The sequence below is a fragment of the Bufo gargarizans genome, chromosome 1 (assembly GCF_014858855.1).
Source record: "Bufo gargarizans isolate SCDJY-AF-19 chromosome 1, ASM1485885v1, whole genome shotgun sequence".
NCBI lineage: Eukaryota > Metazoa > Chordata > Amphibia > Anura > Bufonidae > Bufo > Bufo gargarizans.
This window is the reverse complement of record NC_058080.1, coordinates 257,045,311-257,065,862: the sequence shown is the minus strand read 5'-3', so window position 1 is coordinate 257,065,862 and position 20,552 is coordinate 257,045,311. Positions and strand designations below refer to the sequence as shown.

Below are 20,552 nucleotides of genomic sequence, written 5' to 3'. Positions count from 1 at the left end.
CCTGTGCGATTAGTGAATTATAGTGACCAAAGAGCCCAGGCAGTACTCTATAGCAGGCATGCTCAACCTGCGGCCCTCCAGCTGTTGCAAAACTACAACTCCCAGCATGCCCGAACAGCCTACAGCTATCAGCCTACAGCAGGGCATTGTGGGAGTTGTAGTTTTACAACAGCTGGAGGGCCACAGGTTGAGCATGCCTGCTCTATAGTGTAGGGATCATCAACCTCCGACACTCCCGCTCTTCTTGAACTACAACTCCCAGAATCCTCCTTTCACTTCTATGGGAGTTATAAAAACATTTGAGTACGTGTGCATGCTGGGAGTTGTAGTTTCACAGCAGCTGGAGTGCTGAAGGTTGCTGATCCCTGCTCTGGTGTATTTCAGTAGAAATGACACCTCAGTCTTCTTAGTAGTAGTACTGTCTTATGACCTTTAGGTGTCACTGCTGCTTTAGCCCTTCATGAAGAAACGAAACAAGAATACACCATATACTCCCTGGGACTGAAGCCCACCACTATCACGCCATTTTATATAATGTCACTTACCAGGGGAGATAATGTCTTCTTCCTCTCAAAGCTTAGTTTTCTCTCAATAAATGTGCCATTGTTATTGTCCTTCATAAAGTTTAGATTCTGAAGCTCGTCCATGATGCGCTGCTGAACTTCATTCACATTGGCAGAGATAAGCTGTGAGTACAGAATAAATTACGTGAGTGTGTAGCACTTCATAATCCAGAAAGTGTAATAATTCAGCTTTTTTTTTTTCCAAATATTCACATTGGCAGAGATAAGCTGTGAGTACAGAATAAATTACGTGAGTGTGTAGCACTTCATAATCCAGAAAGTGTAATAATTCAGCTTTTTTTTTTTCCAAATATCACCACAGAAGTAGAAAACTGAGCACTAAGACTATAAAAGATCACTACTTTTAGCATATGTTATGGGCGAATTTCTCTATCTTGAAAATGTACTTTTTTTCTATGTGGTAACCCAGAAGATTAAATTCCAGATTAAAGAAAATTTGCTGTACTTAGAAGAGTCACTACTAGGGCTGGATTTACCTCTATCCACAGTAGGCCTGTACCTACTTATAGGAAGCCCAGGGGAAGGATGTCTGCTCAGTGTATTCAGATGCAAAGTAACAGTGTGATGGGACACCCAAGGACATAGTTGCACAATACATAATTGGAGGCCCCACTTATTTTCAGGAAAAGCACTAGGATTGGTGTTCAAAATGGCAAGTAAAATAGGGAAATGGTGGCCAATGCAGAAAATAATAAAAGAAGCATAATTTAAGTGGCTCACTGCTGAGGCCAGTGATTGTATGCAGTGGTCATGTGAGCGCAATGTAGGGGGAGAACGTTCTCTGTCAGGAACTCACTGGTGGTGCATACTGATACATTTCACTAGTACTTCTACTGCAGTCCGCCTATTTATCAGGACAGCAAGATGGATCTGGGATATCTTGTTAAGTATTGACTATGTAAATAGCATTACCAGTTTTTTTTCCCCAGAAGTAGAATATTAATGACCTATCTTCAGGATATGTCATCAATATCTGATCGGTGGGGTTCCGACACCTGGCACCCCCACTGGTCAGGAGTTTAAAGAGGCCACAGTGCTCCAGTAAACACTGCAGCCTCCTCATACCATACCAAGCACAGCGCCGTACATTGTATGGCTGTGTTTGGTATTGCAGTCCAGGACCATTTACTTTAATAGGACTGAGCTGCACTTAGGCCACGTGACCACTGAACGTGGCGTCACTGGTCTAGGAAGAGGCTGCAGCACTCAACAGAGTGCCATGGCCTCTTCAAACTGCTGATAGGCAGGGGCCCGGGAGTTAGACTCCCACCAATCAGATATTGATGACCTATCTTGAGGAAAGGTCATCAATATTCTACTCCCAGAAAACCCCTTTAACCTGAGTGTTTGGATGGGATTCAAGCAGAAGGCATAATGTTCATGTTTCCCTATTTGCATCATTTTGGGTCACTATCACTTTGAACAATACATCTTTTGGTTTATGAAAAATGAGAAAAAAAACACTGAGCCTTGGCTTAGGGTAAGTGAACTGCTTGACCTGCCTTAAGACCATCTGTGCTACTTTTTAACTAGGACCATATGTACAATGCCTTGCAAAAGTATTCACACCCCTTGACTTTTTTTTCATATTTTGTTACATTACAGCCTTAAGTTCAATGTTTTGTTAATCTGAATTTTATGTGATGGATCAGAACACAATAGTCTAAGTTGATTAAGTGAAATGAGAAAAATATATAAATAAAACAATTGTTTAGAAATAGAAAACAGAAAATTGCCATGTGCGTACGTATTCACGTCCTTTGTTAGGAAGCCCATAAAAAGCTCTGGTGCAACCAATTACCTTCAGAAGTCACATAATTAGTGAAATGATGTCCACCTATGTGCAATCTAAGTGTCACATGAAACTGTCATTACATATACACACCGTTTTTGAAAGGCTGTAGAGTCTGCAACACCTAGGTAAGAGGCATCATTAACTAAACACTGCCATGAAGACCAAGGAACTCTCCAAACAAGTAAGGGACAATGTTGTTGAGAAGTACAAGTCAGGGTTAGGTTAAAAAAAATATCCAAATCTTTGATGATCCCTAGGAGCTCCATCAAATCTATCATAACCAAATGGAAAGAACATGGCACAACAGCAAACCTGCCAAGAGACGGCCGCCCACCAAAACTCACGTACCAGGCAAGGAGGGCATTAATCAGAGAGGCAGCACAGAGACCTAAGGTAACCCTGGAGGAGCTGCAAAGTATCTGTACATAGGACGACAATAAGCCGTACGCTCCATAGAGTTGGGCTTTATGGCAGAGTGGCCAGAAGAAAGCCATGACTTTCAGCTAAAAACAAAAAGGCACGTTGTGAATTTGTGAAAAGGCCTGTGGGAGATTCCCAAAATGTATGGAGGAAGGTGCTCTGGTCTGATGAGACTAAAATGTAACTTTTCGGCCATCAAACCAAACGCTATGTCTGGCGCAAACCCATCACATCACCCAAAGAACACCATCCCCACAATGAAACATGGTGGTGGCAGCATCATGCTGTGGGGATGTTTTTCATCAGCTGGGACTGGGAAACTGGTCAGAGTTGAGGGAAAGATGGATGGTGCTAAACAGAGGGATATTCTTGAGCAAAACCTGTACCACTCTGTGCATGATTTGAGGCTAGGACGGAGGTTCACCTTCCAGCAGGACAGTGACCCCAAACACACTGCTAAGGCAATACCTGAGTGGTTTAAGGGGAAACATTTAAATGTGTTGGGATGGCCTAGTCAAAGCCAAGATCTCAATCCAATAGAAAATCTGTGGTCAGACTTGGATTGCTGTTCAAAAGCGCAAACCATCCAACTTGAAGGAGCTGGAGCAGTTTTGCAAGGAGGATTGGGCAACAATCCCAGTGGTAAGATGTGGCAAGCTCATAGAGACTTATCCAAAGCGACTTGGAGCTGTGATTGCCACAAAAGGTGGCTCTACAAAGTATTGACTTTAGGGGGGTGAATAGTTATGCACATTGACCTTTTCTGTTATTTTGACCTATTTTGCTTCACAATAAAAAAAAAAAAAAACATCTTCAAACTTGTGGACATGTTCTGTAAATTAAATGATGCAAATTCTCAAACAATCCATGTTAATTCCAGGTTGTGAGGCACCAAAATACGAAAAAAGTCAAGGAGGGTGAATACTTTTGCAAGGCACTGTAAAATGTTCATATACAATTCAAGCTACATACACATTATATGCACACATCCAGCTTTAGAAACGTATTCTGGAAGCAGCTTCAAGTCTGTCTCCTAAACTGATTTTTGTTTCTAGGATGATGATCTGCTATGAATAAATGTCAAGTAAAATAAAAGGATTCACGCTACACGGACAGAAGATATATGAGCCAGGTGATTGGCTGTGGCTGCGTGGATACAGAGGTGTTTGGAATTCAGCTCAGCTCTGCAGGGATTGAGCAGGATATAAACTGGAAGCTGATAAGCTTGAGGCAACACAGATAAGCTCCTTCTTTTTGTGGCTTATCAGTATACTAAGACCCATGTGACTGTTGATAGCCCTTGCATCCTATTGTTTATCTCCCTTGCTAATACAAAGCCACAGAAGGCATTGTTGTGCTAATTATCATCCACTGCCCAGGTTCTCTGGGATGTAGGGAGTTAATCCAAGCCTGCAAACCAACAGATGTGAACATACTGAAATAGCCAACACGCTGGAGATGAGAAGCACATGCTGGCTTGCTATATTGCTTCACTCCTGTTATTGCAAAAAATTGACTTGAATTTTCAGGACCCTACAGTGAAGGGTCTTTTATACTATGGTCCTTTAATTTAAAAAAATCACAGAAAAAACAAACATAAAAACATCCTGCACAGAATGGTAAATAAATATGCGGATGTCCCTGGCCACATTCACGAAAAAAATCACAGAGAAAAAGATAATAATGCAAAATAGATGCAAGCATTATATATGGACCAAGCCCTCACTCTGATGTAATAAAATCTGAGCCAATATATTTTGATCAAAACACATCTGTGCCCGCCTACCCACACCAAGGTGGTCTCAGGTCAGGCAGGTCCTACACTAAACCTACCTAAGCCATTGGGCTTCTATGTTCAGGAGCGCAGACGCCGCACATATGGTGTTTTGCTCCTAGTCACCTCTATGTGCATCCAGTAACCAATGGGAGGAAGAGCAGACACACCTATATGTACCACCTAATCAAGGCGCTCTATTGGATAGGAAGGGCAAAAGTGCAGAGGAATGCTACTCCCAAGATAAAATAGGTGCGCATTCACATTTGAAGGTGCCACTCCCTCAAGCATATACTACATAATAAACAAAAAATCACAGAAAAAAACAAAAATAAAAACATCCTGCACGGTATGGTAAATAAATATGCGGATGTCCCTGGCCACAGTCACGAAAAAAATCACAGAAAAAAATATAATAATACACTAACAAAATAGATGCAAGCATTATATATGGACCAAGCCCTCACTCTGATGTAAGAAAATCTCAGACTCTTAGCCAATATATTTTGATCAAAACACATCTGTGCCCACCTACCCAGCGCCAAGGTGGTCTCAGGTCAGGCAGGTCGTACGCTAAACCTACCTAAGCCATTAGGCTTCTATGACTTGCATTATTATCTTTTTTTCTGTGATTTTTTTTATGGTCCTTTAATTCCTTCAAGCCACCCCCCTCACCTGTCATAACTATACATCTAAGATGATGGTCGCCAACTGTCCTGAATTTAGATTTTCAGAGACAGGCCTGACAAATTTGGGCTGTCTTGGGCCAAAAATGGACAAACCCAATGCAAACCCTGCCCATGAGTGGGCGATCCTGGGTGGTTGTTGCGACAGTTTGGGGCCTTAAAAGCTCCCAGGCCTGCCATATTAAATAGCCTATTAAGCCCTGCCTCTGTTGCAGATTTCACAATCACATGTTCAAGTCCCCTAGGGGGACTAAAAAAAAAATATATATTTCTTTACTTTTATACAAAAAGAATAAAAAAATCTAATCACCCTCTTCCCAATTTTACATAAAAAATAGAAAATATAAACATAAATGGTATCTACATATGTGTTTAAAAATATCTGAACTATTAAAATATAACATTATTTATCCTGCACAGTAAACATTGTAAGGAACAAAAAAATCTGAACGGCTTAATTGCCATTCTTTGGTCACCTCACCAACTGAAGAAAAAAATTATCAAAAAATTGCATGTACCACAAAATGGTATCAATAAAGAATGCTGTTTCCTACACAAAAGTAAGTCTTCACACAGCTCTGCATATGGAACTGTAAAAAGTTATTTTTCAGAGGTTTTTCTTTTTTCAATAGTAAAACATAGTAAAGTCCAATATAAATTTGGCATTGTATTGACCGTAGAACAGGGTCATAATGTCATTTTTAGCACTCTGTAAACACTGTAAAAACAAACCACCACCCCTCCCTAAAAAAAAAGTTAGTTTTTTTTTCTATTTCAATCCAAAGAGAATGTTTTTCCAATTTCCCATTACATTACGCGGTAAATTAAATAGTGTCATAAAAAAATACAACTTGTCTGACAAAAAAATAGCCCTCATCTGGCTACATAAACAGAAAAGTAAAAATAGCCTATGGTTTTTGGTAGACAGAAAGCAAAAAATTAAAAATAAGGCTTGTTTCTAGCCGGATATCTTGCACATTTTTTAAAGGCACTATTTAATATTGCACACAATATAAGTGTGCACATCCGTAAGTGTTTTGCTGTCTGCAAATTGCAGATCCGCAAAACACCGCTACAGGCCGTGTGCGTTCCACATTTTGCGCACCGCACATGGCTGGGCCCATGATAGAAATGCCTATGCTTGTCTGCAAGAATATGACACACACTATCTTTTTTGCGGGGCCATGCAACAGAACTACGTATGTGGACAAGAATAGGACATGGAACAAGAACTATGAATGCAGACAGGACACAGTGTGCTGTCCGCATCTTTTGCGTGTGCTGTCCGCATCTTGAAAACTGGAAAAAAAAAAAAAAATGAGGTGGAATTGGAACAAAAACAGCAGTTTCGTTTTTATGGTTTTCCCTATGCGGTAAAACTGACCTTCATTCTCTGGGTCACTATAGTTTTTTGTGTGTTTTAATACTAAATCGCGCAGGGCAAAGGCATTTTTTGGAGATCCGGTGACGTACCAGTGCTCTCCATGGGGCTGCCAGGAACCCCGGTGACGTCACCGGCACTGATGGGCGGGATTTAGCACTTCCATAGCCAGTAAAACGGCTAGGGCAACGCTAAAGCCCGCCCATCAGAGCCAGTGACGTCACCCAACACACTGCTGGGCAGAAGTTTGTTATTAAAAACAAAAGAACCCATGCCCTGCGTGATTTAGCGCAGGGCAAGGGAGGGCATCGGAGCATGAGATGCCCCGATGCTAGCCTCAGGGGGGCTGCCTGGGTGAAAATAAGGGTATGTCAGAGCTGAACCCGGACAACCCCTTTAAAGAACTCCCACAAAAATGTTTATTCTCTGATCTGTTAGAAAGGTGCATTGTGTAAGCTGTAGTGAAGGTAATCTCTTCAGTGACTGTACCTGTGAGTTATAACCTCCCTTTTGATCCTAAGCTGTGTCATGTGACCAGTACTCTGATCTCTAACGAACACAGGACAGAAAGTCAGTTACTTCTCTATTCATTCCTATGAGCCTGACATTGAATCTCCCATAGGAATACATAGAGAAACTGACTTCCTGTCCACACATAAGATGCTGTGTTATTTGGAAAGTCTGAGTGCTGGTCACATGACACAGCTGAGGATCAGAAGGGAGGGGATAGCTCACAAATACAGCAACTGGTATGAAAATTATCTCACTACTGTTTACATCATGTACCTTTCTAATAGGTCAGGGGAATACGTTTTTTGGGGGGAGTTTAAAAAAAATGAAAGTTATCTGATAACCCCCTTCCCATAAATTATAGTTGTCGATAAATTAATGACATGATTTATATCTATAGACAGCAGTACAGGATCAATGGAAAAATATATTTGTTGTAACTTACTGGAAAGCTGTGAGAAGCATTTGAGCATGAGTCCATTGCAACAGCCATAACCTCTCTCACAAGAGTGATGAAGAAATATAAGCAGTTGAAGAAGATGCTCCTTGCTGCCTTGTTAAACACTTGCAGTTCCTCTACCAACTGCGCATTAAGAGCTTCATAGTCCTTCTTTGCCTGGTCCAACTGAGAGTCGGCTGATTTCTGGAGGTAGCTGTGGTAATCCAGGAGTTTATCGTAGCGTTTCTGTATCAGTTTCTGAGGAATCGGGAACATGGACTGTAAAGCACCTAGTGGTGTACACACTAATCGCTCCAGTTTGTGTGCCTGGAATACAAACATATGGAAACGTTTCATTAGAAATTGGATTTATGATGACACTGCACTCTTTTCCTTCATTCTGCTCCTATATGTGGACAGGTCCCCACACTCGACCCTTGCAGTGTTTACTATAAATGTAAAGTCATTAGTTAACATGAAAAGTAGAGACGATATGGACAATGGAAGATTAATGAAAGGTTTTAAGCCACAATTATGGCATAAAAAAAAGTCACAAATTATGGCACACACCACATTTGCACCATAATTTGTGACTTTTAGAGGTTCTCGACACTTTTCAAAAGTTGCAAATAACGGCATTGCTAAGCAGGAGGGGACGGGGCTCAGTGCAGCCTGCTGGATTTACTATATCTTACGTCAGAAACTTGCTCCTATCTGGCACAGACTTCAGTTTCTGGTGCACAAAGTACCAGAGATGTGCCCAATTTATTAAGAGGCATCTGCCCCCTGCTCCAGCACCTAACACCAGTCTTGATAAATCTCCATGATGGCCTTGAGCAAAGAAGACGTACTTATGGAAGGTGGGCAGTATTTTACAAATTTTTCAACTGTAAAGAGCACCTAAAATTGCAAGCTAAAAATCATTGGGGAACATTTATCAATAATGGCGTCATTTGCACCAAAAAAATATTTACATTACAAATCAAAAGTGGTGGTTTGTTTCACCTCATACATCAAAAGGCGCACACCACTTTTAAAATGTGACTTTTTAAAATATAAACCTATTTCTCTATTTGCGACATTTTAATACCAATGGCACTAAAATGCTACTTTTTTTAACTAAAATGCGCCATTTCAGCCACCACCCCCGCCAGACAACACTTGAGACATTTGAAACATATTTGCGACTTTGAAGCATATTTGCAACATTTCCATTGGTAAATTGCGACTTTTGTCTCAGACTTGGGACGTTTTTGCTATTGTTTTGTTTTTGTTGGATGTCAGTTTACTGACAAAACCCTGCTGTTTAGCTCATTTCTATTAGAAAAAAATAAGTGCACCCTGCTTTAATACTTACCTATCACTTGTTCCCACGAGTTGGTTTTTATTTTCATAAATGCGACTTTTTGACAAAAAGTTGCATCTTTCTGCCATAAATGCGACTTTTTACACAAAACACCACCACACAAGCTGGCTTAGATATCCGCAAAATTTCAGCCATTTCTGCAGAGGATGATAAATGAGGCGTTATATGCCCCAATTTGATAGCCCCGCCCCCTTTGACATTTAGAACTCATTTCTGGCGTGACGCATTCTTTATGGTCAAAATTCTGGAGAAAACTGTTGATATATTTGGCGCAAATCAAAACACCATTCTTTTTGGCACATTTTACAGCATAATTCTGGCGCAACATGCATAGTAAATGTCGCTCATTATGTTGTTCCAATACAACACAAAAAAAGGAGCTCGCCCCACTGCTCAAGTGACTCCCCCTCCTACCCCTTGATTGACAGATCTAGACATCTTGTGCAGGTAGCAGCGGCAGATTCAGATATAGTTGGTCATTTCTTAAAATTGTATCGTGTGGTTGGCTTTTTTGTACCATGCGCTGAAACCAGTAGTATTCATTCAACTGACTTTATTTCCTATTACAATGTGTTTTTCTCACATGGGTGAGACTAAACTTGGCAATCAGGGAACGTTTTTTCACATAGGGACAAACCCATAAATCACAAGGATGAACTGGCTAAAGATTATCAAGGTTATCAGAAAGAAAAAAATCTAATATGGTTATGCTGTATGCTGATAAATATTTTCATAAAATGTTAATACAGACATTGTCCTAAATGGCCAGTTTTAGACAAATGAAAAACTACCACCATGGTGATGGATCATGTGACGGACCATGTGATGAACGTAGTGACGTAGGTCCTATTCCTCACAGATGAAGACAGAAGAGAAGCCGGCTGTGCGAACAAGTGGATTAAGGTGAGTTAAATTATTCTTATAATTTTTTTTAACCCCTCCAGCCCTATTTTACTAAGCATTCTGTATTCAGAATGATTCACAGAAATGTAAGATGCATATTTGAGTAGGTATCTAAACTGAAAAATCACTGGAGTATTAAACCTACTTTAAAACGTAACTTTTATATAACGATATTAGCTAAAATAATTCCCACATAAGCAAATGTTATTTTAGATAGCTGCAAATAAATCTAGCGAAGTATAGATAGAGTATGCAGTACTCCGGACGGACGAATGGTACACGCTAGGTCATATGTGGCCACTCACGATTTATGAATAATACACATTAGGTCAAATCTGACCACTCACGATTCAGATGTATGGTGTTCGCTGATAGACGTTCGAGAGGTTCCCAGATTCCCGGTCATCTGATGTCTTAATCGTATTGTGGATATGGTCCTTCCGGCTGCAGGTAATCCTGCAGCCGGAATGCTATTATTTTGTATTCAGAATGCTATTATTTTCCCTTATAACCATGTTATAAGGGAAAATAATAAAGATCGGGTCCCCATCCCGATCGTCACCTAGCAACCGTGCGTGAAAATCGCACCGCATCCGCACTTGCTTGCGGATGCTTGCGATTTTCACGCAGCCCCATTCACTTCTATGGGGCCTGCGTTGCGTGAAAAACGCACAAAATAGAACATGATGCGATTTTCACACAATGCACAAGTGATGCGTGAAAATCACCGCTCATGTCCACAGCCCCATAGAAATGAATGGGTCCGGATTCAGTGCGGGTGCAATGCGTTCCACTCACACATCGCACCCGCGCGGAAAACTCGCCCCCGTGTGAAAGGGGCCTAAGTGAAGCCAGGCTTTTTGCCGTGCTAAAAGTCCAAACAAAGGAAGAAGGATACAAGGAGCAACTTCAAAAAATTATATCCAGAAAACCGTCCACCTGTTTTTTCTTTGTAAAAATAATAATTACATAGAATATTCACATAATGGCTCTTATTATGGTTTAAAAATTTTTGATAGTAGTGTGATGTGTCCTTTTAGTAGTGTGATGTGTTGGGCAAAAAAAACCGTATCTTTAGTATTTCTTGTCCTTCTAGAAACAAGCAGCTCAGGAATAATATATGACATAATATACTACTAATAAAAATATATAATAATGATAATAAAGGAAATTACACTGATGACGGCAGCTAACTGTCCTAAGTTCATGGCCAGCTTTAAAGGGAATCTGTCACCTGGTTTGAGCATATTAAGGTGTTACTATTGCCATGTACAATAATATACCTTATTTCTTGCTGTAGTCTTCATTTTGTGTGTCGTGGTTTCATTAGCGATCAAATCCACTTTTTATGTTATGCAAATGAGTGTCCAAGGTGCCCAGAGGGGCGTTATTATCCTAATCTGGAGCCTAGTAACTCCCCCGTACAGTGCCCAGCCCGCCTTCCTTTAGAGCCCAAGCATGCCTCTTCCAGCATAATTAACTGCCCACACCCGAACTCTTGGCCGCCGCCCCCCTCCGCTATGTGAAATCTCACGCAGGCGCAGTACCACCTCGAATGGATTTTTTGCATCTGTCGCGTCGCAGCATGTCGCATGTCGCATGACAACATAGACTATCATTATAAAAATTGTCGCGCGACATTGGTGCGACAAATGTCGTTGTGTAGACCTAGCCTAAGAGCTTTCAGAGGTGACAGCAGGGGAACAGTGGGTAGTTGAAAAATATAAAATAGTGATCTGGACTTCTTTTGTCCGGAGCTACTCATGTACTACTGCAGCTAATAGTCCAGAATCAGGTGACAGATTCTCCTTAATAGAATCAAAAGGTAGTTAGACGCACCGGTTTGAGTGACCACCACACGGGGTGCCCACAGTCGAGTAGTATCACCCCACTACTCTAAATGGTATGAAAGCGATATATAAAAAGAGACTGGGCACACCTCCAGATATTGGGCCACTGACTTTAATTATTTTCAAAAGAAGATAACAATCATGAAATAAAATCTATAGATAATATATTAATATTATAATAAATACTGTGACGGTACAATCATAAATATATTAAAAAGCACCAAAAGTTGAAATTAGCAGCAAATATGTTTGTGTATAAAAGCGCAACAACTTGAGTAGTTTCTTATATAGCAGAAACTAACAATCGCTGACAATGGAACAGTAACTTTTTAAACCATCAGTGTCTTTCAAAAGTAACAGCACATTTGCGGAACAGCCGACAACAGGATAGCAGCTAGATATACACTCCTATCACTGTTGTACAGGGTAGTGGCAATCCGTATCTGTAACAGGCAGCTTTGTACTACCTGAATAGCGCACACAGTGAGACTTGTTCAGTGCGGAGGGAAGCTGAACATACAGCGGCGTCCCGCTGCATGTATAACTCAGCGATGTCCCGCTAAAAGTTACTGTGTAGCAAACTTGATTACACCGACCTCAGAGTCGGAGCGGTCTTACCCGCTTGGTGCGGCCCCAGCCGTCCTGCGGTGTTCAAATGGAGTTTGGCTCTCTATCCACCAGAGTTTCGTTCGCTGTCGTAGGTCTACACACGTGGGTCCGCCGGTTTGGCTTCAGATCCGATGTGATAGTACCCTCTACGCGAACCTTTAGCGGATGATAGGCAACAGTCTTTGTCCTTCACTACTTCTTTAAGAGATGGGGGGTCTGACCAGACGCGTTTCAGGGCTGGAGTGTCCCCTTCTTCAGTGGCTATAACTATTTGAAAGATTCTCCTTAATGTCATACTTTGGAAGCTCAGCTTTTATTGGATTCTTCAGGGGGTCATAGAGATGAGCTTTTGTCAACTAATTCCAATAGTTTTGCAGGATCAAAATGTTAGATAGCAATCTTTTTTTTTATATATTTTTTGGAACGCCTGCTCTGTACAACTCTCTAATCCTTATATTCGCATGTTCATTAAAATGTTGATCACAAGGTAAATTTGATTTTGTGGATAGGTCAGTAGTAATCGCATTCATTTGGATAGGTCAATCCTAATCACATTCATTTAGACTTATGAGTTATGGGTATCATTATGTTCATTAATTCAGATAACTATCTAGAAATCAAATCTGCCTTTTCATTAATTGAGCTTTCAGATTTATTCACCTAACTTTTACGAATAAAAGAAGATTTTATTTTTTTTAGAAAATGGTATCATGTGTGGACAATAAGAACATAAAAATATTATGTATGTACGTGGATGATAATTGCTTAATCACCTGACTGCCTTGGTCTTCTAGCATTCAGACTGCCCACTGGGCACTTTTAGATTAAATGCCTAGTTATGGTATCAACCACCTGTACTATGTATCTCAGTGTTATTCTATGAATATGTATATGATGGATGCAGCAATTTTGTGATTTAAAAAAAAAAAAAAGCATACAGGTTTTATATGTCGGTATATACAGAATGTTAGCTTGGGAACTGCACTGAAATGGACTTCACCTCCCTCTCTTCCATATAAAATACTATTTCATACCCATATTGACCTAATGTGAATGTTTACTGCTAAAGGGAGAGGGAAATAAGCATCAGTGAGGCAGCAACAATGGCAATACTTATCTCTTAAGCCTTCCACACAACCAGTGGTGGATATAGCATTTCTGAGGCCCCAAGTAATATCTGGGGGCCCCTGTAGCACTGCTATGCTTCATACAATAGCACTGCTAAGCTCTGCACCTGTCACACCGCTAATATGGTAACCTCTTATGTGCCCCCACTTTAGTGCCCCTCACACAATATGATGCCCCCTTCTGTACCCCCAACACAGTGTAATGCCACTTTATGTGCCCCCAACACAGAGTAATGCACCTTTATGTGCTCCTAACACAACATGTTGCCCCTTATGTATCCCCCAACACATTATGATGCTCCATGATGTGCCTCCCAACACAATATGGCGCCACTTTAGTGTCTCCAAAATCAATACTCACCCAGTCCACGTTCCCACGATGAATAGAGCAGATCTCTTACTGCAGATCTGCTTCAGTCTGTCTGGCAGATAGAGGCAGCAGGCACAATGACGTCACTTCATCAGACCTGCCAGCACCACACCGATGGTCGCAGGGTGTATGGTGGAGCAGGCAGATAGCTGAGTGCTTGTACTTGGCCATCTCAGGTAATCCAATGTTGAGTGGAATGGAATGGCCGCACACTTGCTTTTCCACTGTTCCATTCAAATAGGAAACACATGCCCCTGTTCTAGTGATTGGCGGGCTCCCCAGTGGTTGGACTTCCGCAGATCAGACTTTTATTCACAATCCCTAATGGGACAATCCCTTTAAGAAAGGTAAACTCACCAGTTGCTCATACTGTGTTCCCACACTGCTTTGCAGGTTAACATCTTCATGACTTTCTTGTGTATCATCATGCAATAGATCTTGTAACCCAATGACATTTTGGCCAGCCAAAGGCAAAGCATCCTAGAGGAATACAATAGACAGCCATTTAACAGTGGTCTTGCATATCATCATATAACAGCATATCTGTGGATCAACTGGGTCTGGGGGACTTGATTTCTAGAAAAGCAATGGGGCAAAGTGACCTCCAGAACCATGGATAAATCTGAATAGACAATGGTATGGCTTGGCATGTCTGTCCTTTTTTTAGACATTGATCGGGAGACACATAATATCACCAGCATTTGCCAATAGTAGCAGTAAAAATAATATATAGCTCATACCAAAGCTCACCTGCATAAGCTGAAGTGTACATGAAATGTTCTTCACGCAGGATCTGACAATCTTTTCCAATCCTCTGAATGTTTTTTCTTCTTTGTTAAATATCTGGTCTTTCACCTGTAGTTTGTTACAATATATCAGCAAGATATCATCCAATATTAATAGGTGTGGTTAGTATATGACATTTCTAGGCCTAGATTTTATATCTATATATATATCTATATATATATATATATATATATATATGTTTACAATGGTGCTTTAAAGTTTGTGAACCCTTCAGAATTTTCTATATTTTTGCCTAAACTTGACCCAAAATGACATCAGATTTTCTCAAGTCCTAAAAGTAGATAAAGATCACCAAATAAAACAAATGAGTCAAAAATATCAGACTTGGTTATTTATTTATGTATTTATTGAGGAAAATCACCCAATGTATATGTCTGTGAGTGGCAAAAGTATGTGAACCTTTAGGATTAGTAGATAATTTGAAGGTAAAATTAGAGCCAGGTGTTTTCGATCAATGTAATGACAATCAGACGTGAGTGTGTGACCTGTTTTGTTTAAAGAACAAAAATCTGTTAAAGGCTACATGCACACGAACGTTGTTTGTTTCCGTGTCCGTTCCATTTTTTTTGCGGATAGGATGCAGACACATTCATTTCAACGGGTCCGCAAAAAATGCGGACAGCACACCGTGTGCTGTCCGCATCAGTATGTCCGTTCCGTAGCCCCGCAAAAAAAATAGAACATGTCCGATTCTTGTCCGTTTTAGGCATTGTTACAATGGATCCGCAAAAAAAAAACGGAAGGCATATGGATGTCATTCTTTTTTTTGCGGAACGCAAAACACATACGGTCGTGTGCATGTAGCCAAACCCTAATCTTCACAATACATGTTTGTGGAAGTGTATCATGGCACAAACAAAGTACACTTCTGAGGAGTTGTTGATGCTCATCAGGCTGGAAAAGATTATAAAACCACCTTGAAAGAGTTTGGACTCCACCAATCCACATACAGATTGTGTAGAAATGGATACATTTTTCAAACCATTTTACCCTACCCAGGGGTGGTTGACAAACAAAGATCACTCCAAAAGCATAGCATGTAATACTCCACCAGGTCACAAAGGAACCCAAGATAACCTCTAAGCAACTAAAGGCCTTTCTCACATTAGCTAATATTAATGTTCATGAATCTACCATCAGGACACTGAACAACAATGGTGTGCATGGCAGGATTTTGGACAATCCAAAAGGCTATTGGAACAATGTTTTGTTTTTGATGAGATTGAAATATAACTTTTTGGTTTAAATGAGAAGTCTATGCTTGGAGAAAGGAAAACACTGCATTCCAGCATAAAAACATCATACCATCTGTGAAACACGGTGGTGGTAGTATCATGGTTTGGGCCTGTTTTGCTGCACCTGGGCCTGGGTTGCTTGCCATCATTGCTGGAACAATAAATTCTGAATTACACCAGCAAATTCTAAAGGAAATTATCAGAACATCTGTTTATGAGCTGAATCTCAAGAGAATGTGGGTCATGGAACAAGACAACAACCCTAAGCACACAAGTCGCTCTACCAAATAATGGTTATTTTGTACAGAGGAATGGTTTAAAATTCCTCCAAGCCAATGTGCAGGACTAATCAACAATTACATAAATGTTTAATTGCAGTTATTGCTACAAAAGGGGGTCACACCAGATACTGAAATCAAAGGTTTACATACTTTTGTCACTCTCAGGCGTGTGGTATTGAATTATTTTCCTCAATAAATAAATTACCAAGTGTACTATTTTTAATTCATTTGTTTGATTTAGTTATCTTTATCTGGTATAGGGGCCTGAAAGGTTCTCTACAGCAATTTTATAATATTATTGGTGTTTCCATAAACGTTTTATTTAACACTTTCAGGATCCTGCAAAATTTCACCTTAAGGACCAGGCCATTTTTTGGAAATTTGTGTCACTTTATGTGGTAATATCTTTGGAACACTTTTACTTATCCAAGCCATTCTGAGATTGTTTTCTTGTGACGCATTGTACTTCATAATAGTGGCATATTTTTTATTTTTATTAAAAAATAAAAATCTACAATTTTTTTTTTTAATTTACAACTTTCCAAATTTCAATTTCTCTGCTTTTAAAACAGATAGAGATACCTCATATAATAGTTATTACTTTACATTTCTCTATGTCTACTTTATGTTTGGATTATGTTTAGATCATTTTGTAAATGCCATTTTATTTTTTGGGGACGTTAGAAGGCTTAAAAGTTCAGAAGCAAATCTTGAAATTTTTCTGAAATTTTCCAAAGCCCACTTCTTTAAGGACAAGTTCAGTTATGAAGTCACTGTGGGGCTTACATAATAGAAACCACACATAAATGGCCCCTTTGTTAACCCTTTAGGTGTGCCACAAGAATTAAAGGAAAACGTAGATGAAACTACAGAATTTCACTTTTTTGGCAGATTTTCCATTTCAAAGGGAACCTATCACCTCCCAAAACCATCCCAAGCTGCCAGCAGTGCCTGCGTGTAGCCAGCAGTGTGTTTCTGATGATGCCTTTCTTCCTGAAGGCAGATGCAGCAAAAGTACTGAAAACGTTGTTTTATCCTATGCCCGGCCCGCTTCTCCACACATGCTTGAAGTCAAATTACGGTAACCGCGCCCCCTTTCCCTGCCCCTTTGCTGTGACTGACAGCGCTTATGCAGGGAGTTCGGCAAAGCCAGCCGAACAGCCGGCTGTCAGTCACAGCGAAGGGGGCGTGGTTACCGTGACTTGAAGCAAGGAGGCCGCTGCCTCCTTCTCTTCAAGCATGTGTGGAGAAGCGTGCCGGCAGGGGATAAAACAACGTTTTTAGTACTTTTGCTGCATCTGCCTTTAGGAAGAAAGGCTTTATCAGAAACACACTGCTGGCAGCTTGGGATTGTTTTGGGAGGTGACAGGTTCCCATTTTTTACTGGTAACAAAAGAAAGGGTTAACAGCCAAAGAAAACTCTATATTTATGGCCCTGATTCTGTAGTTTACAGAAACACAACCATATGTGGTCATAAACTGCTATACGGGCACACGGCAGGGTGCAGAAGAAAAGAAGTGCCATATGGTTTTTAGAGGGCAGATTTCACTGGGATAATTTTAAGTTGCCATGTCACATTTGAAGACGGCCTGATGCACCCCTAGAGTAGAAACTCCAAAAAAGTGTCCCCATTTTGGAAGCTACGGGATAAGGTGGCAGTTTTTTTTGGTACTATTTTAGGGTAAATATGATTTTTGGTTGCTCTAGATGACACTTTTTGTGAGGCAAGGTAACAAAAAATAGCTGTTTTGGCACTGGTTTTTATTTTTTCATCGGACAGGTTAAATCATGTGCTATTTTTATAGAGCAGGTTGTTATGGACGTGACAATACTAAATATGACTACTTTTTTGGGTTGTTTGTTTCAGTTTTACATAATAAAGCATTTTAAAAAAATAATTTTTTAGTGTCTCCATATTCTGAAAGCCATAGTTTTTTTTAGTTTTTTTTTAGGCGACTGTCTTATGTAGGGGTTAATTTTCTTCGAGATGAGATGACGGTTTGATTGGTACTATTTTGGGGTGCGTATGACTTTTTGATCGCTTGGTATTCCACTTTTTGTGATATAAGGTGACAAAAAAATGGTTGTTTTTACACAGTTTTTATTTTATTTATGGTATTCACCTGAGGGGTCAGATCATGTGATATTTTTATACAGCAGGTTGTTACGGACGTGGCAATACCTAATATGTATACTTTTTTTCATTTATTTAAGTTTTACACAATAAAAGCCATAGTTTTTTTTATTTTTTGCCCGATTGTTTTATGTAGAGGCGCATTTTTTGCGGGATAAGGTGATGGTTTGATTGGTACTATTTTGGGGGGCATACGCCTTTTTGATCGCTTGGTGTTGCACTTTTTGTGATGTAAGGTGACTAAAAAATGTTTGTTTTAGCACTGTTTTTATTAGTTTTTTTTCTACGGTGTTTAGGTGAGGGGGTGGATCATGTGATATTTTTACAGAGCCGGTTGTTACGTTACGGACGCGGCAATACCCAATATGTCTGTTATTCTTTTTTTCTTTTCTTTTTTTTTTTACAATTTTTACTTGAAACTTAATTTTTTTTTATTAAGAAAAACACTTATTTTTACTTTTTATTTTTGTCCCACTCTGGGACTTCAACTTCTTGGGTCTGATCCCCTCTGCAAGGCATTACAATGCAACCTGTATTGTAATGCATTGGCTGTCAGCTTTTATGCTGACAGCCTGCCTGTGAGACCCAGCCTAAGAGGCTGGATCTCATAGGCTTCCGTAGAAGGCAAGCCCCAATGCCTATGGAAGGCATCGGGATGTCTTTTCTGCAATCGGGTCCCTGTCACTGCAGCGCGGGGACCCGATGGGGAAGCGGATGGAACCCGTATCCTCCACAAACCCTCTGCATGCCGCGGTCAGCTTTGACCGCGGCATACAAGGGGTTAATACTCCAGACCCATTCACTCCAATGGGGCTGTGCACATGAGCAGTGATTTTCACGCATCACTGGTGCGTTGCGTGAAAATCGCAGCAAGCTCTATATTGTGCTTTTTCACGCAACGCAGGCCCCATAGAAGTGAATGGGGATGCGTGAAAATCGCAAGCAAGTGCGATGGACCATCACATGGTCCATCACCATGGTGGTGGACCATGTTATGAGTGCAGTGACGTCACCAAAGGTCCTTTTTCTCCCAGGTCCTCAAAGAAGAGAGAAGACAAGCCGCGCTGCACGAACAAGTGGATGAGGAGAGTTTAATTATTATAATTTTTTTAACCCATCCCTAATTTATTTAGCATTCTGTATTAAGAATGCTATTATTTTCCCTTATAACCATGTTATAAGGGAAAATATTAAAGATCGGGTCCCCATCCCGATCGTCTCATAGCAACCATGCATGATAATTGCACTTGCTTGCGGATTCTTGCAATTTTCACGCAGCCCCATTCACTTATATGGGGCCTGCGTTGCTCATGTACTGGCTCATGTACTGGCTCATGTACTGGCTCATGTACACAGCCCCATTGAAGTGAATTGGTTCAGATTCAGTGTGGGTGCAATGTGTTCACCTCACGCATTGCACCCGCGCGGAATTCTCGCCCGTGTGAAAGGGGCCTTAGTGTTTGTCCAGTGATTTCCATTAGTTATTTTGAGCCAAAACGGGTCAAAAACACAGAATAGATGCAAATATTTCCATTACATCTTACGTAATGGTCTTAGTGTAGGCTTCCCTCCTGGTTTTGGCTCTCAATCACTGATGTAAATCACTACAAACACTGACTAAACACTGACTGTGTGAACGTGGCCTACTGACAAGACTCCCACTCTTCCCCAAAGTTAAATTTATAGGGGTCCAGGTAGCTGAGATCTTGACTGCTATATGCATGGTAATTGAACTGAAGGGCTACAGCAGCCCCCTCAGTTCCTAGACTCTGCAAACAGTTCCCTATATCTCAGCTTCCTGTATCGCTGAGAGTTTGACAGTGGATTAAAACCTGGATTTTAGTTTCTTATTATTTAAAGGACTTGTGTATCAAGAAGTAGTCATTTTTGACCCTTTATCTTATTCTGTCTTCCAGTCAGTCTATATATGTCTACTGTATGCTCCACTTAGTGATGAAAGTTTACCTTTAACTTCGGTCTAAATAGGCACCAGAAATGTGATTTTAGATGATACAGTGTAAGAGTGGGTTCACACTAGTGTTAGGAATTCCGTTATGGATTTCCGTTATAACATGGTTATAACGGAAAATAGCGGAATGCCCAGACAGAATGCAAAACGGAACCCTCTAAAAGGCATTCCGTTTGCTTTCCGTCCTAATAGAAGTCTTGCATAACAGGACCCAGACGGATCCGTTTTGATTCCCATAGACTTCTATTAGGACGGAAAGCAAATGGAATGCCTTTTAAAGGCTTCCGTTTTACATTCCGTCATAATACAAG

General features: G+C 40.5%; 1 protein-coding gene across 1 annotated transcript in view; it reads right to left on the bottom strand.

Annotated features, from left to right (window-relative positions):
• The window catches only part of ARHGEF38 (Rho guanine nucleotide exchange factor 38), a 100,635-nt gene that overhangs the window by 9,358 nt on the left and 70,725 nt on the right, over nucleotides 1-20,552 (bottom strand). The window contains exons 8-11 of the mRNA XM_044276792.1: nucleotides 14,565-14,669; nucleotides 14,172-14,294; nucleotides 7,596-7,916; nucleotides 546-686 (exon numbers count right to left, since the gene is read on the bottom strand). Coding sequence (XP_044132727.1) covers nucleotides 546-686; nucleotides 7,596-7,916; nucleotides 14,172-14,294; nucleotides 14,565-14,669 — 690 coding nt within the window. The remainder of the gene's footprint in view (nucleotides 1-545; nucleotides 687-7,595; nucleotides 7,917-14,171; nucleotides 14,295-14,564; nucleotides 14,670-20,552) is intronic.